The 14565-nt window shown below is 40.6% G+C and overlaps 1 protein-coding gene across 14 annotated transcripts in view; it reads right to left on the reverse strand.

Annotated features, from left to right (window-relative positions):
* MAGI2 (membrane associated guanylate kinase, WW and PDZ domain containing 2) overlaps positions 1 to 13973 on the reverse strand; it is a 735321-nt gene extending 721348 nt beyond the window's left edge. For 9 of the 14 annotated variants that reach the window (XM_054064111.1, XM_054064068.1, XM_054064155.1 and 6 more), the window contains exon 1: positions 13602 to 13970. In XM_054064111.1, the coding sequence (XP_053920086.1) occupies positions 13602 to 13902 (301 nt within the window). In that variant the 5' untranslated portion in view covers positions 13903 to 13970. Of the gene's footprint in view, positions 1 to 13601 lie in introns of all 14 variants that reach the window. The other 5 variants (XM_054064101.1, XM_054064119.1, XM_054064199.1 and 2 more) reach the window with 3 other exon arrangements.
* Between the last annotated feature and the right edge of the window lie 592 nt (positions 13974 to 14565).

The following is a 14565-nucleotide window of genomic DNA, read 5'->3' on the forward strand; positions in this document are numbered from 1 at the left end:
AAACAAGGATTCGGCTTCACAAAAATTTTTGAAGGGCTGGCATTTGGTTTCATTTTGTGCTTTTAAAAAATATAATGGAGGAGAAAGAAGGATCTCTTTCAACTACTAGTTGAGTAATTCCTACCCAAGTGTAGTCCTTCATCAAGGGTCACCAGAAATTACTATACTGACCTGCTCCACGGGATGGTCTCTCAATCAGTTCAGGAGCCCATTCAGGTTACCTGCTTGCAAGAATGTATTCAGATTTATGGTGCCCCATCCAGGGGCATAAATCCCAGGGGGAAAGTTCAGCTCCCCAACCACCTAGGTAGCTATCCACTACTCAGTCATCTGTTTGGGGATGTGGCTGGACACAGTGCTCTGTGCAGCTTTGGCTATCCCTTCCTTCTGATTAGGAGACACATACAGACATGAGAGAAAACTCAGTATCCTCCAGCACAGGACGACCCCCAGCATCCTTCAAACACAGGTATTTTCATCTCCTGTTATGAGGACACCCAGCATGCCTGAAGAGCCCAAAGGCCGTCTGAATTCAGGACAGCAAAGAGCTGGTGATGGTCCTGGGAGGGGAATGATCCCGGTGCTCTTCTGTCAAGTACAGCTCGGACCTTTTCTTTAAAGGCTTATGGGCTGTTAACTCCAGTGCCTGAGCCAAAGACTGTTTCATCTCATCTATTCCCTGGTGATTTTGACTGCACAGAACATTACACATTTTCTGTACCGAACTGCTGCACAGTATCACCAAGCACTGTGAATCAGATGCCCTTTATCAGGCTAGAGACGGTGGCTTTTCAAGGTTTCCTTTGTTCCTCAGTCCTACAAATAACTGCACCTCTAAAAAGCCACAATGAATTAATAAAGCAAATGCAGGGCAAGAGTGTGCTCATGGTCAACTTCAGGACCAAAGTCCCAGTAGAATAATTATTTAAAGAAGAATGCTTTACAGCAAAGAGTACTATGTGATTGTCAAAAAGGGACACGAGTTTTTTCATCAGTTCAGGTGTCCATAAAGTGCTGCACTGGCCTGTGCCAGTTTTATTTAAAGCACCTAAAAGCACTGTGCTACAGAAAAAGGGATTACAAAAAGGATTGCAGAACCTCAGCTGGACATCACCATTAATGTTATGCAACCCCCTTCTCCTGAAAAAGGGGGTGGATTCAGGAAGACCTAAGTCTTGTTGCTTGTACAAGGCAAAATTCTACTCTGATCTCTCACTGATCATTTTTTAAACTCTACATAAGTCCCAGGCACTGAAAAAGGAGGACATGGAGGCCTCCTATAAGAGAAGACCCTCACAGTGAAACATACTCCAGGAGCTCAGGCAGACATTCCTCATACCAAGTAAGTGTTAGAGAGCATTCCCACCCTTTCCTTCATCTCAGCCTCTCCAAGGAGTGTGGGAGGGAAGAGTGAGAAATGAGAAACCAATGCCAAAACAAAGGAGGTGAAAGCACAAAGAGGGACCAATAGCTCTCCACAGAGAGACAAAAGCACAGAGCCACAAAGTATAACCCCTGGTGTAACTGCAACTGAAATGGCCTTAATAGAACACTGCATAGGATTACTGTTATGTCTTTTTAAAAGCAAAACAGTCTCACTTCTCCACGATTCCTCAGTAATTTGGAGGAATGTCATCTGACAACTCTAAACCCCAGCCCTAATACTTTGCAAGCTAGGCTAAATCTAGGATTCTGCCAATGACCCCATCTGATACGGGTTAAAAGATGGCAACATCAGGGCTCTGAAAGCAGCCACCACCCATCAAAGCCTACTTGAAGTACCCCAGAATTGTGAAAAGTGAGAGGTTCCCACTAGATTTTTAGTTAGTATTTTGTACATGTCACTTTGCGAACAAAGCTTTCCCCATGGTAACATTTTTAGGACTTCTCGTATTTCCAAAACAAATGAGATTTTCTTTAAACAAAAAGAATATGAAAAAAAACCAAACCAAAACCACACAGATTATTTATAATTTGCCACTCTTCAAGCAGAAGCTTTAACAGGCCAGAAAAATTTTCATAAAGTATTGTACAGTGTGGTTGATGTACTTATATGCACAATTAGCACTGCAAATCTCATTAAAAGATATAAGTGTGTATTACTTCAGTTTCCTACAGTCTACCACTTCCAATATGTTTCTGAAAGACATTTTATTTAAGGAGAAAACACTCCATCACACTATCCTGTGTACAGACCTCTGCATGTTTGTGATTTTTTCTTACTTACAAAGATTCTGCTTTACACAGGATTTGTCATGGAATTTAAAATAAATAGCTACAAAAATATTTTACTCAAGCAATCAATAGCAACCCTCATTGAAGACTAGAGGTTTTTTTTGCAGTTCATGTGCCTTTACTTGGATGCAGTACTGCTTGCGTAGGCTTTTAAATTACATTGCAGAGTTCTCCACTCTTATCGATTGATCTGAGTTTTTTGGCAAGTCATTTCACCACCATGTGGTTCTGTCTTGTCCTAACCATCCGCTGTGTCTAATTAGCCTTAATAAACCCTCTGGGGCAGCAACTATTTCTCACTGCCAGACAGTAGTACCTTTATCCATGGAATCTGATTTCAGTTGTCTTGATACACTAATAATAAATATCATGTTTTAAGAAATTTTTTTTTAATGAATAAAAACAAAAAACTAAACAATTGCATTGAGGAAATTCAGTGCTAGTTTTAATCGATAAACCATACATCTATAGATAGACTTTCTTTCTAAAAAGTTAGACAGGCTTTACGTAACTTTAAAAAAAAAAAAAAAACATAAAAAGACAGCACACATGATAAAAATATAATCATCACAATTGTGAAACTCAGTAATTTGCCAAGAGTTTTTAAGAACAGTATCTCACAGCCTAGATCAGGAGACCAAAGATGCAAAGAAGCCATCACTGCTTCCTTCCCCATACTAAAATTTACTGAGGCTGGTAAGGACACCAAGAGTAACTGTTGGGGGAGTCTGAATAAGCTCTTTTCATGAAGGTTTTTAAGAATCTGGAAGCTATTCAGGTAGCATAATAACAAGCGTAATATTACTGTCGAGGGATACATGTGAAGATTTCTGTTTTGAAGTCTCAGCTGCAAACCTCTTTCCCAGCCACAGCATCCTCAGGAGCTGGCCAACAACATGCAGATAGAGAGGGAGGAAATCTGCAGCTCACCGCAACCTGTTCCTACAGCAAGAAGGGAAAGTGGATTGCTACTTATTATTGACCCGAAAGGACACTGTTGGATCCCAACTGGATCTGCTACATTTCCTAAGAGAAAGTGATACTGTCTCTTCACATGCAGGAGGTGCTTTCTCAGGTAGGCAAAAAAAATCTTCAGTTTCTCCATCTTTTACATTTAGAAACATTAATTTGATTACTCTTAAAACACACACAGAAATATGAATCTCTATCAGGGCAAAGCAGTGGTTATACTTCAAATCATTAACTGTACACAAATTCCTACAATATTTCACACATATTTAAAGAAGACATTTTTAAATTTTTTAAGTCCATCTCTTCTGGAGAGTATTTCAGTACGTAAGTACCATAGGCATAACATAAAAGCGCAACATAAATATGAATCTGGAAGATTTTTTAATTAATATTTTATTATTATTTTACTGCATCTTGATTTTACTTTATTTTACCCACAAAAACTCCAGTGCTGTGATGCATTCTTTTCCTGAAATCTTTTATGCTATTTTTACTGGAAAATGACCAGACTGAGTGTTGAAAAAACTCTTTTTACTGCCTTATCAGAAATTCCAGTAATTCTTCCAGAAGTTTACAGAAGGGAAATTTTCTTCCACAAGTAAATGGAGCAGATAAAAAGAAAAAACTAAATTGTTCAGGATATATATTCTCTGTATTCAGAATAGCCAAGGTTTTTTGAACAGACTTCACTAGCAGCAGCTGTAATGGAAAGAGCATGAGACGACAGACCAATGCTACCAATAACAGACACTCCACATTAGTCATAACTGGGCACTTTGTCTTAAATCCTATTGCTCAACTTTTATCCATTTCACAGTTTCTATCACCACGACTGAAAAAACTGTCAGTTTGAGTTACAGATCCTATGTTGAAATGATACAGAAAATTTCCAAGAACTATTACCAAGAAAGTCATTATGGCTAACTCTGAATTTAATGTGAATACTTACTTACATTGCCATAGAAACGAGAGACTCCCAGCTTGAAATTGTCGTGCTGCTACTTGCTATAACAAAAAGGCAGCTCCTCATGAAAAGGTTCCAGACTTTATGCATGAGACAACAAGTAGATATAACAAACCCACACGGAAAGAGAAATCAGAAGTACCAGCAAAAACAGTCACTGTCAATATAACGAACAGGAGTCACAGCACACTACCGAGTAATTTCAAGGGCAGAGAGGCACCTCAGCAGCATTCAGCTTCAAGAAGAGTCTTGCAAAAGAATAGTGCAGGAAATTTGGTAGCTGGTAATTACACTTTACTTAATCAAAGCACATGATCACTTAAACTGAAAAAAGTGTTAACCTCCTGTCTCATCTGCTACAAGAGTTCAGCAGCTGCTGCCTTTTCTATTCCACAAGGATTGCACTTCAGTGATGGGAACATCGAGGTGCTATATCAGTTTATTAAGTCTGCAACAGGACTCTGCTACACTTGGAAATATGAAATGCTGTTCCTATAAAAATACAAGGACAGATAATTAAAATATAATGGGATTAATCCTTGTTGTATACTAACATACCATTTAGGAAGCGTAAGAGAGGCTTATGTGACATTTATAAATGCAGATTTAGCACAAAGAAGGACTTAGTAAGGAAATAACAGAAACTAACCGTTATTTCATTTCATTTCACACTAGTTAAAGAACCACTCATGTGAAAGTAACAGGTTAGAAACTATTCAATACAACTAATACAGGGTACAAATAGGACCTTTCTTCGGTTTTCAATCTGAGTTTAAAAGCAAGCAAATAAAAACTGTGTGTGCTGTAAGAACTTACATGTGAAATAAATGTCCTCAAATGACACCAGTGCCCTAATTTTGTTTCCTTTCAGCTTCTGTAGCATGAGTTAGCATGCCTTTAAGATATGGATACACTTTATCAGAAATATGCAGATTAATTAATGATTGCCATGAAGGAAACAAAGTTGGAAGATTTTATTTAAAAAAAACCAACAAAACAAACACCATAAAATGTGGAATTTAACAAATCATATTCCACATTCACTTTAACAAATGCAAGGACAATACAAGATATGAAGATACCAAGCTTAAATAGGTAACTAGTAAAAGACAACTTGTACCTGCTTCCAGGAAGGATTTCCACTCTGTCATGCTAATGTTGCATTAACACAGCTATATAATTTACTTGCAAGTATACATTGCGGAATATTTTGCTCATTATATCCCTATTACTATTTTCAAGTTGTTATGTTATTCATAGGGAACCTATCAGCACTACTGTTAACTGTAAAATCTATGGGGTTTTTTCTGCATACTGAAGACACAATATTCCTTCTATTCTGAGTTTTTTAAAACAAACAAACCTGCTATGACTCTGCAGATAGTGAGCAATCCCATTTTTGTCCTCAGTGTCTCACCTAACAGACTTCCAAAGGAAAAGCCTAGTCCCCAGTGCAATAATCTGGGCATTCATGAACAGTTGAATAATTCTGGATAATTCAATGAAATCACTGCTGTCAATGGCTATAGAGAGTAACATACGTTGTCAAAGTTGTATCACAAATCTTCCAGAACAGGAAGACTGCTATACCAGACCAGGGGGATTGCTATACCAGACTTGCTCCCAACAGAACAGGAATTATCTGGAATCATGGAATGCCAAAATTCTGGATCAAAGCAAGTTTCAGCATGCTTTGTGAAGTAAATTTGAGCATAGAGGGCAGAAATAGCATACTGGTTAAAATAAACTAGTTTTTGCTAATGCCAGACCTGAAGGATGGATTACTAGGTACATGGGAAGCCCTGAACAAAGATGATTCAGTAGCACAGAAGCTGCGGGAACAAGCAAGAAGGAAGGACATTGGTGGTAGGTAGGGCTCTGTGGTTTTAGGAAAAAAAAGCTATATGGGGGAGCTCCTTCAAGTACAATGATTTGAATCAAGAATGATTCAAGAGAGTCACAAAAATGCGCTACAGAAATGTAAGCAGGCTTTATTTCACCTATGGATTTTTTCTGCAGACCATAAAATGCATGCTTAGGTTTTTTTTCATGGTCTTGAACACATTAACTGTAATCCTTGTTTCCCAGGGTCAGAGGTCTGAAAAGAAAGACACAGAAACTCCTTAGTGTTTGCGGGTCAGCACTATTTCTTAAGGTGAATGGCTTCACAACCTTTTCGGTGCCAGAGAAAGAGGATGCAGAAAGTAAGTCATGGAGGTCAAGGTACTGCCTCAGCAGCAAGGGACCTGGCATGCAGTTCCGGCATGATGGGTAACTAAACATTAAACTAAACATTTACTAACCTTGTAAATCTCCATTTTTATAAGACTGTCACACAAATATGTTTCATCCTATGCAAATATGTATTTCTCCCCCATTTCTCATGGGGTACCATTGTTTCACCCTACTTTGGTAAGAACTTGGGACAGAAACATAGATGCATTAAGAACATTTCATAATTTCACCTATAGAAGGAGGAATACAATTTTTTTCATTTGAATGAGTCAGTTGTGGGTATTTATAGAGCCAGCTTTAGCCCAGCATGACATTTCAACATATTTCGAGGAACTAAGGCATTCCTAGGAAACACGCATTCTCTGTGTTGATATCCCCTGTGATGGAGAATCTCCACAGGACTGTACAGTCTCTCTTGAATATGACAGAAAGTGTGTTTTCTAAGAACAGTAATATTTTAGTTTAATAATCTGATTTTTTTTTTCCTCTCCCACATCTTATTTTCTCCATTTTGTTCCTTGTCTTACTTTCCTTCATCTTCAGTTCGTACATTGTGGAAATAATCAAAGGAATCCAGGAGAAATGTCTGAAGCTGATAAGGAGAGTGAAGCTATGATTCATATATTACTAACCTATATGTGCATGAGAAGACACCTGGAAGTGCCATGTTGACAGTAATGTACTTTTTGATTAAACTGCCTGGATCCTAGCAATCTGGATGTGCTGACGGCGAGTTCAGAAATAATGCATTTGTGGTTCGTTTACACACACTAAAAGGGTAAACACATAGCAGATACACACAAACAACAGCCTTCTGTCAACTAAGCTTCTAGTGAAAAGTGCAAATTAGGGACAGGAGGTTTACATATGGAAGACTTTTTAAGCCAATAACACCTAAACTGTAAGAAAAGTATTGGTTTACAGATTATCAGTTACCAATGAGAAATATTGTTCCGTTTAGGAATGCCAGATAAAGTTCCTTTTTGTTAAAGCCCTTCACTCTCTTTCTGTTCTCCTGCTCCAGACTGCTATTCCACTTCCCACTGTGACAGCTTCAACCTGAAGTGAGAAAGCTCTATAAATGGCCGGCAAGACTATTACACCTTATTACTGGGTAGATTTCCACAAGGTTGAAAGAACACCAATTTGTAAAAAAGTAAGTGCTCTGAAGAGATACTGTTGGGACCACAGCCCTTGTGATTTTAGAAAAATAGATAAGGGCAGCATTTCAACACCACCCAGCAACAAAAAACAAAATACATGTGTTTTGCTACTGCAATCAATCCCTTCAAACTCTGCGCTACAGACTGCACCTGCTTGAGAAGACATCTAGTCAATCTTATTCCAAACTTTATGATCATTTTATTTCCTACAGCAGAATAGTATGCCTTACCGCACATTGTTTGGCCACCAGAGTGAACAGCTGCATCGTAACTTTCATATACATATGCATCAAAATTTCTATGAAAAGAGTCTAGATTAATATTGTAGCTCATATATATCATTATATATTATATTATTGTGTAACAATACTACACAAAACCACACTCAGCCTACAAAGTCCTACCCATAGCTCTCAGAAATATATATATAGATGTGTAATTATACTCATATATTTATCAATATAAAAAAAGTTGTTTTCTTTTCCTTTTGTTTATATTGCTATAAGAAGAACAAAAAACAACTGGTTCTACTACTACTGCAGCACTTTCTTCTTCATCACTCTTTCTAAATCAGTTATGGCCATCTCCTCAAATAAATCCCTTCTGAAGGAGCACTTTTTCCATGTATACATCACTTTTTGTATACAAAAATGTAGATGAATAATTTATCAACTCTTTCATGTCATGAAAAGAGCTCCTCATTTACAAGAAGTGAGAAGAATATCATGAACACTGAAAGCAAGAGCTCAGAATCCATATCTTTTGTGAAATATTGAATTAATGCAGGTGAGGTTATAGGATGCACAAAATAAGTCAGATGCTATTTTACTCCCTCACACCAGTACTTTCCTTTAGGTCAACAGTATAAACAGATGGACAAGAGTTAGTGTGAGATGAACTTTAGCATACGCAACTCAAGAGAACTAAGCAGAACACTCTCGATTATTTCATTTCTTCAAGGAAATGATGTACTAACAAAGTCACGGCCCCATCCTTTAATGACACATTTGTAACTCTCAGAGATGGAAAAAGACTGATGAATATAATTCTACTGCCAGTGAGCTCACAGAGCTCCTGATATGAAACATCACAACCTCAGTGCAGGAGCTGAAGAATAAATCACCAGCTACATAAGTCAGAAGTCAGCTTCAATGGTCTTTAAATTAAGATGGACAAGCATAAGAAAGACATACAGTAATGCTAAAAAGAGAACTCTGAATTTAAGTTCCAGAGTTAAAAATCCTAAGGAGCACAAGGTATGAAAAAGGAGTAGTCCTGAAGTACAATTTATTTTTAAAGACTATCTTTGCATTACACATAAGAAATGTAACCATGCAAGTTTTCATATTTCTTTGAGGTTTTTTTTTGCAGGACGGTTACGGGTTTTTTACTTCAGGAAAACCATGCAGTTTTCTGTTGAAAAACATTGCTCTTTATACTAGTGAGAAAATTTTACCCAACATTCAAACCTTGGAAGACATATATTGATAAAGAAAAAAACACCAAATGCAACCTGTGTGCAAAAAGTATTTTAAAGAATGTAGAAAAGAACTACTGATGAACCTAAATAACCAAAGAAAATTCTTAAAAATATAACTACACATAGGAATATGTGCATGAAAAAATCTGAGGAAAAAAGTAACATTTTATCTAGCTGACATGGTATTTACATGTGCAAGAAAAAACTTTGCAAAACCAGAAAACTCTTGTACTTCTCTGTCAAAAGGCTTGTCACAGACATTTAAAATAGAAATAAATAAACAAATAAATTAACTGCAATCTTGTTTTTAATTGCAAAACTCATGGATGAGGAAACTCATGAGTAAGGAAAAAGAACACAAACCAACAAAATGAAACCATCAAACCCCCTACAAGGCTACTAAATCCCTGAGCCACAAATATCTGGGTGCTGGGACAGCATTGTCCTGTCCTTTTACTCTTCACTGGGAAACCATTGTTGCTACTACCAGGAACAGAATGTTGAGCATGCAGAGCTGCAGTCAGCCCAGACACCATCTCTCTTGTATCCATCGTAATGAGGGTCCAAATCTTCTCCTGCCTGCGAAAGCACTTGAAAATATGCCCAACTCCATCTATACTCAGGAAAATGTCTTAACATATGCTTGCTTTACATAGGTAAATGATTAGACTGAGAAAGTAAAATCTTTTTGCATAAGGAGCTAAAACATTATGGGTTGAAACTTAAAGTCTGATGATTTAGTCAAATCAGAGATATTCAAAAGTGTCAATACAGAGTATCAATGTTATCCATATTTCCTGTGGTCACACCACTAATTACTGCTAAAACTAAATTAAATTGTTCAGATATTCACATCAGCTGGTTACTTAGTATGCCCAAACCATTTTCCTCAAGGAAGAGACATGTCAGGCAGCGGCTCCAGGACAAAATGCTACTAAATTCTGAAACCCATGTTTTCAGACTGTTCACTGGGATTGTGCTGAGGGCATTTGTGGAAGTTTATAACTCTATGCAAAGAACAAAGATCCATAAAGATCCTGGATTATGCAGTACAACTGAGAGGGCTGTTCCTGCAGCCCTTCAAACTAAACCAAAGCATCACAGACCTGCGTCGCCTGCTGATGGGAATGACAGGAGAAAGAGACTTTGGAACTAAGACAGCAGTGATGAACAGAGAGTAGAACTGGAGATAACATTGCTCCTCACATGACTCTTCCCCTTGTGATTACTTATCCAAATCAGGATGCTTTTGCTTAACACATTGCTACTTTTACAACTACATATCTGTGCATCTGTGGGAAGACAGTACTTAATCTAAACTGTTCTGTATGTAAAAACAATCACATTTGAAATTCACAAGTATTTCTTTCAGAAACAGTAAGGCTCTTCTCTTTGCCAGAGAGAGTAGAAGGTCAGAATGCATTACATTTGCAAATATGCCTGGCTAATCTGACTGCTGTACAAAATTCTCCCACTGAAAGGGTATACATTCAAAAAAGCACAGGACTTCACAGAGGAAATCCTGCCTTCTTTATCTGATGTCAAGGACATCTTTGCCATTGACTTCATGTGGGCCAAGATTTCACCTCGTGTTTTAAGAGAGTCCCTGTGATTCTGCCAACAGTAGCACAATAAGTGGCTTGCAAAAAAGAAGCCTAACAAAAAAAAAACCAAACAGGAAATAGTCTCCAAGGAATACTTCTCTGTGAACTCTTACTATCTGGATTAAAAAATAATAATGATTCTCAAAATCTTTTCTCCCCGAGAAAAAACAGGCAATAATTTCCTGCATTAAAAAACTTATTTATTGGTTGTCATACTTAGAAGAGTTCTATGTCAGATCATATTGTGGAAGTGCTAATTAGTTTCTCATGATGTTTACTCCTCCTGATGATATAGAGCAACTGCTGCATTATATGATTCTTATTTCTAAGTCAATATTTTTAGCTCAAGATGTTCAGCTCACGTAAAACAGTAATATTCCATGAAATTTGTTTTAAAGAAATATTTCACCTCGTAAAGTGATAAAAGATGAAGTATTTCATTATTTTGAAGAGGGAGGTATTTAACCAAACACAACATAATGAAAAATCATGAAAGCACCTTTATTTTCCTTACTTCAAAACAGGTAAGCTAATTCGTGTAAACTGAATCAGCCATTCCCTGATTTCAACTACAAATGAATTTTCACTGCTGAATTATCAAAACTTTCAAAGATGAGAAACACTCACAGTCTCTTAAGCATCACATTATAAATAGTTGTGTCCTACCTCCACATTTCTTTCTCTGACTTCATTCCTAGGCAGCACTTAAGAAGCAGCTATAGTCACATGGTGCATTCAAGGTCATGCCATTATAATTTAGAGATATATTATTGAAAAATTAAGCGAAAACAATGATAGTGGAGTCATTAACCTTGTTCCAGCACACTAAAGGTGTTTCATAATTAAAAGGAGAACAAAAGTTACAAAATAAAGATTTTATTGCCCAGCTTTTTCTCTCCTACACACTGCTTGCAAAGTACTATTGGGGAACAGTAATTTGTTTCTGTGAGTAACGTAGATGCCTGCTGTCTGTGCTTTGTAACCGAGCATTGCAGAGATTGGCCTGAATTACGCTAAAGGCATCAGGCGGTAAAATACACAAACCATTGACCTTTTTTAAAAATATGAGGTCGGATCCAGAAGGCCTCTCCCTCTGGTGTAGTAAAGGAACACAAGAAAGATTATTCCAGCCAGGATGTCTCTCAGTCCAAGAATCTATGTAGAACTGTCACTTCCAAACATGCAGTCATCTGGCCAGTGCTTTGAGGACTCGCTTCAAAAGTACACTGTGTTAATATACTGAAATAAAACTCCTCAGAGATATATATATAAACTAGGCAGAATTTAGAATTCATCCTCTATGCCTTATTCAAGAAACTTTCAGTAAAGCACGGACTAAAAGCCTAACTAATGTCCCTATTTCATGTATGACAGATATCTTTATTAAGGGTGCACACATTAATGAATCACTGGGGATTGCTTTAAGAGAAATACTAGAAAAACAATGAAGAGGTGGGACAGAGACTGTTCTATGTAGTAAATTAACGTAACCTTAAATTGGCACTACTGTAAAGCATCTATAGGATTTCTGCAAAGAAAAAAGTCAGAATTTATATCACTTAACAATGTATCCTCATCTTCTTGACACTACCATTATTGCTTCTGTTTTAATCCCATCACAGGAAGACCACTCACACTGAAATTGCTGATAATAAGAGGAAACTACAGAGCAGGTTTCCTGGAGATCAGGTGCCCACAGATGACACTATATTGCAAGACAGAAACCATTATACTGCTTTCTAATCTTCACTCATCACATAAACTATTGTTTCCCTGCACTGCCTATTGACTATTGAGATACCATCTACAACGTATTGCACAACTTGCCCAGAAGGACAAATACAAAAATCCCAGATCATATCTTTATTTAGAGGCTTGACATTGTGTAGATAATTCAATATATCATAAAGTACATTCTGAAGGCCCGAGTTAAAGTCAAATTCTTTCTACTGATTCTGTCATGTTTGGATAAATTTGTAATTGGCGTATCTTTCAAGCATTCATAAGTATCACAAATACCGCTTTAAAGAACAAGCCACCAATTACGATGAGGAGATCAAATTACAAAAGTATACCAAATGTCAGAGGAACTCTCCTGGATGTCCTCTGAGCAAAGGCTGCTGGCTGTAGTTACAGAGCACATGTATCTCTGACGCAGGACATCAAAAATCTTCCCACTGCAGAAATCCCCAAGTTTTCAGCGGCTGAGCTTAGTGACCGGCTGAAATGCGTGCTTTAGCACTGCGTGTGCAACTGCTGCACCATCCACGTCCAAGGAGCACCTACAGACTCGGTTCCCAGAGCAGCTCACAGCTCCTGCGTGTCAGAAATGCTGCCGGGGTAGCAGAAACCTCCTTACACGCACTCAGCTGCGGTTAGCCCAACTCAGCACAGTTTAGAGGGCAGAAATAAATATGTAAACAGCATCTGTGGCGCCTCTTCTCTATTTGACTTTCCTGGAAACGCATTAACCTATTAGAGTGCTTCAAAAATGAAAAAGAGAAACGGGAGAGGCAGAAGTAGACCGTTCTCTCCCGAAAGTTTCTCCTTGCTTCTCCCTCCTCCGCTTTTTCAGAGCTACCCGTCTCCCTAGGATCAGGGGATCGTTTTCACCGGGGATCAAATGAATGACTTTTCCGCTAATGACGCTTCAGGGGCGACGATAAAGCCGCCGTTAACGTGCAGCCCCGGGGCGAAGCGGAGCCAAGGGCAAAGCTCGCACGGGGTGGGGACAAGGACGCTGGTGGGGGGGGTAAGGATGCCACCCCCGTCCCCTGGGTGGCGAAGTGCTGTCACTGACGCAGTTCGAATTCGCCCGGCAGCGCCTCTTCCCCCGGGCGAAGGGGGCGGGGAGGGGGAAAGTCAAACTGCAGTAACAAAGTTGCTCCCCTCCGGCTCCCCCTAGACCTGCCCCGGCTCCCGGGTGATGGGCGCCGTCCCCGCCTTACCTTGCTTGACGCACTTGAGCCGGATGGGGTCCTTGCAGTGCTTGATCACGGCCAGCACATCCCTGATGGTGAGCCCGGCCACAGGGGTCTCGTTCACCTCCAGCAGCAGCTCCTCGGGCACTAACTTGCTGCCGCCCTCATAGGCCACCTTGCCGGGCTTCACCTCCCCCAGGTAGGGGAACTGCCCGTTCTCCGCTCCCCCCTTCAGCTCGAAGCCCAGCTGCCCCTCCGCGTTCCTGACGATCACGATCTCGTGGACCCGGCTCGTCCAGTGGCTTTTCTTCTTCAAGCCCTTGGACATTGCCGTGGGGATGCTCTGCCCGACTCCCTCCCTGTCTGCGGCGTCTCTGCCCTCCCTCCCTCCCTCTCAGCCCCGGGGCAGCCTCGGGGCGCGCCTCTCTGCCCTCTCCGCCCGCCTTTAGCTGAAATCCATGGCAGCCGGGACCCTGCCTGCGCGGGGATGCACGAGTTGGAGAGAAACTGGCAGGGGGGAGGGAGGAGGAGAGAGGGGAGGAGGAGACGGAGGAGGGGTGTCGGTGCCGGTGGCGGAGCGAGGCGGGCGCTGCCTCGCCGCTCCCGCCTCGCCTGACCCGGTAGTGAAGGCCGAGAGAGAGGCTGCCTGGCACGGCCGGCAGAAGGCGGGGAGCCGCGCGGGCCCCCGCGGTGCGGAGCGCAGCGACCCGCCCCGCCGGCAGGGGGCGCCCCTCGCTGCCCCCCCCCCCCCCCCAACTCGTTAAGGAGTGACCCACCCCTGTCTGCAGGGGGTGCCCCTCGCCGCCCCCCCCGGTAAGAAGCGACCCGCCCCGCCGGCAGGGGGCACCCCTCGCAGCCGCCCCCCCCTCCCCCCCGACTCCGCACCCGGGCAACATGAGCCGGGGCACAGGGGGAATGCCGGCAAATACACTTTCTTGGAGTCGATTTTGAGTTTTAGAAAGCGGGTGTCCTTTATCAGGCCTGGGCATCG

This window comes from Cuculus canorus, chromosome 1 (assembly GCF_017976375.1).
Source record: "Cuculus canorus isolate bCucCan1 chromosome 1, bCucCan1.pri, whole genome shotgun sequence".
Taxonomy (NCBI): Eukaryota; Metazoa; Chordata; class Aves; order Cuculiformes; family Cuculidae; genus Cuculus; species Cuculus canorus.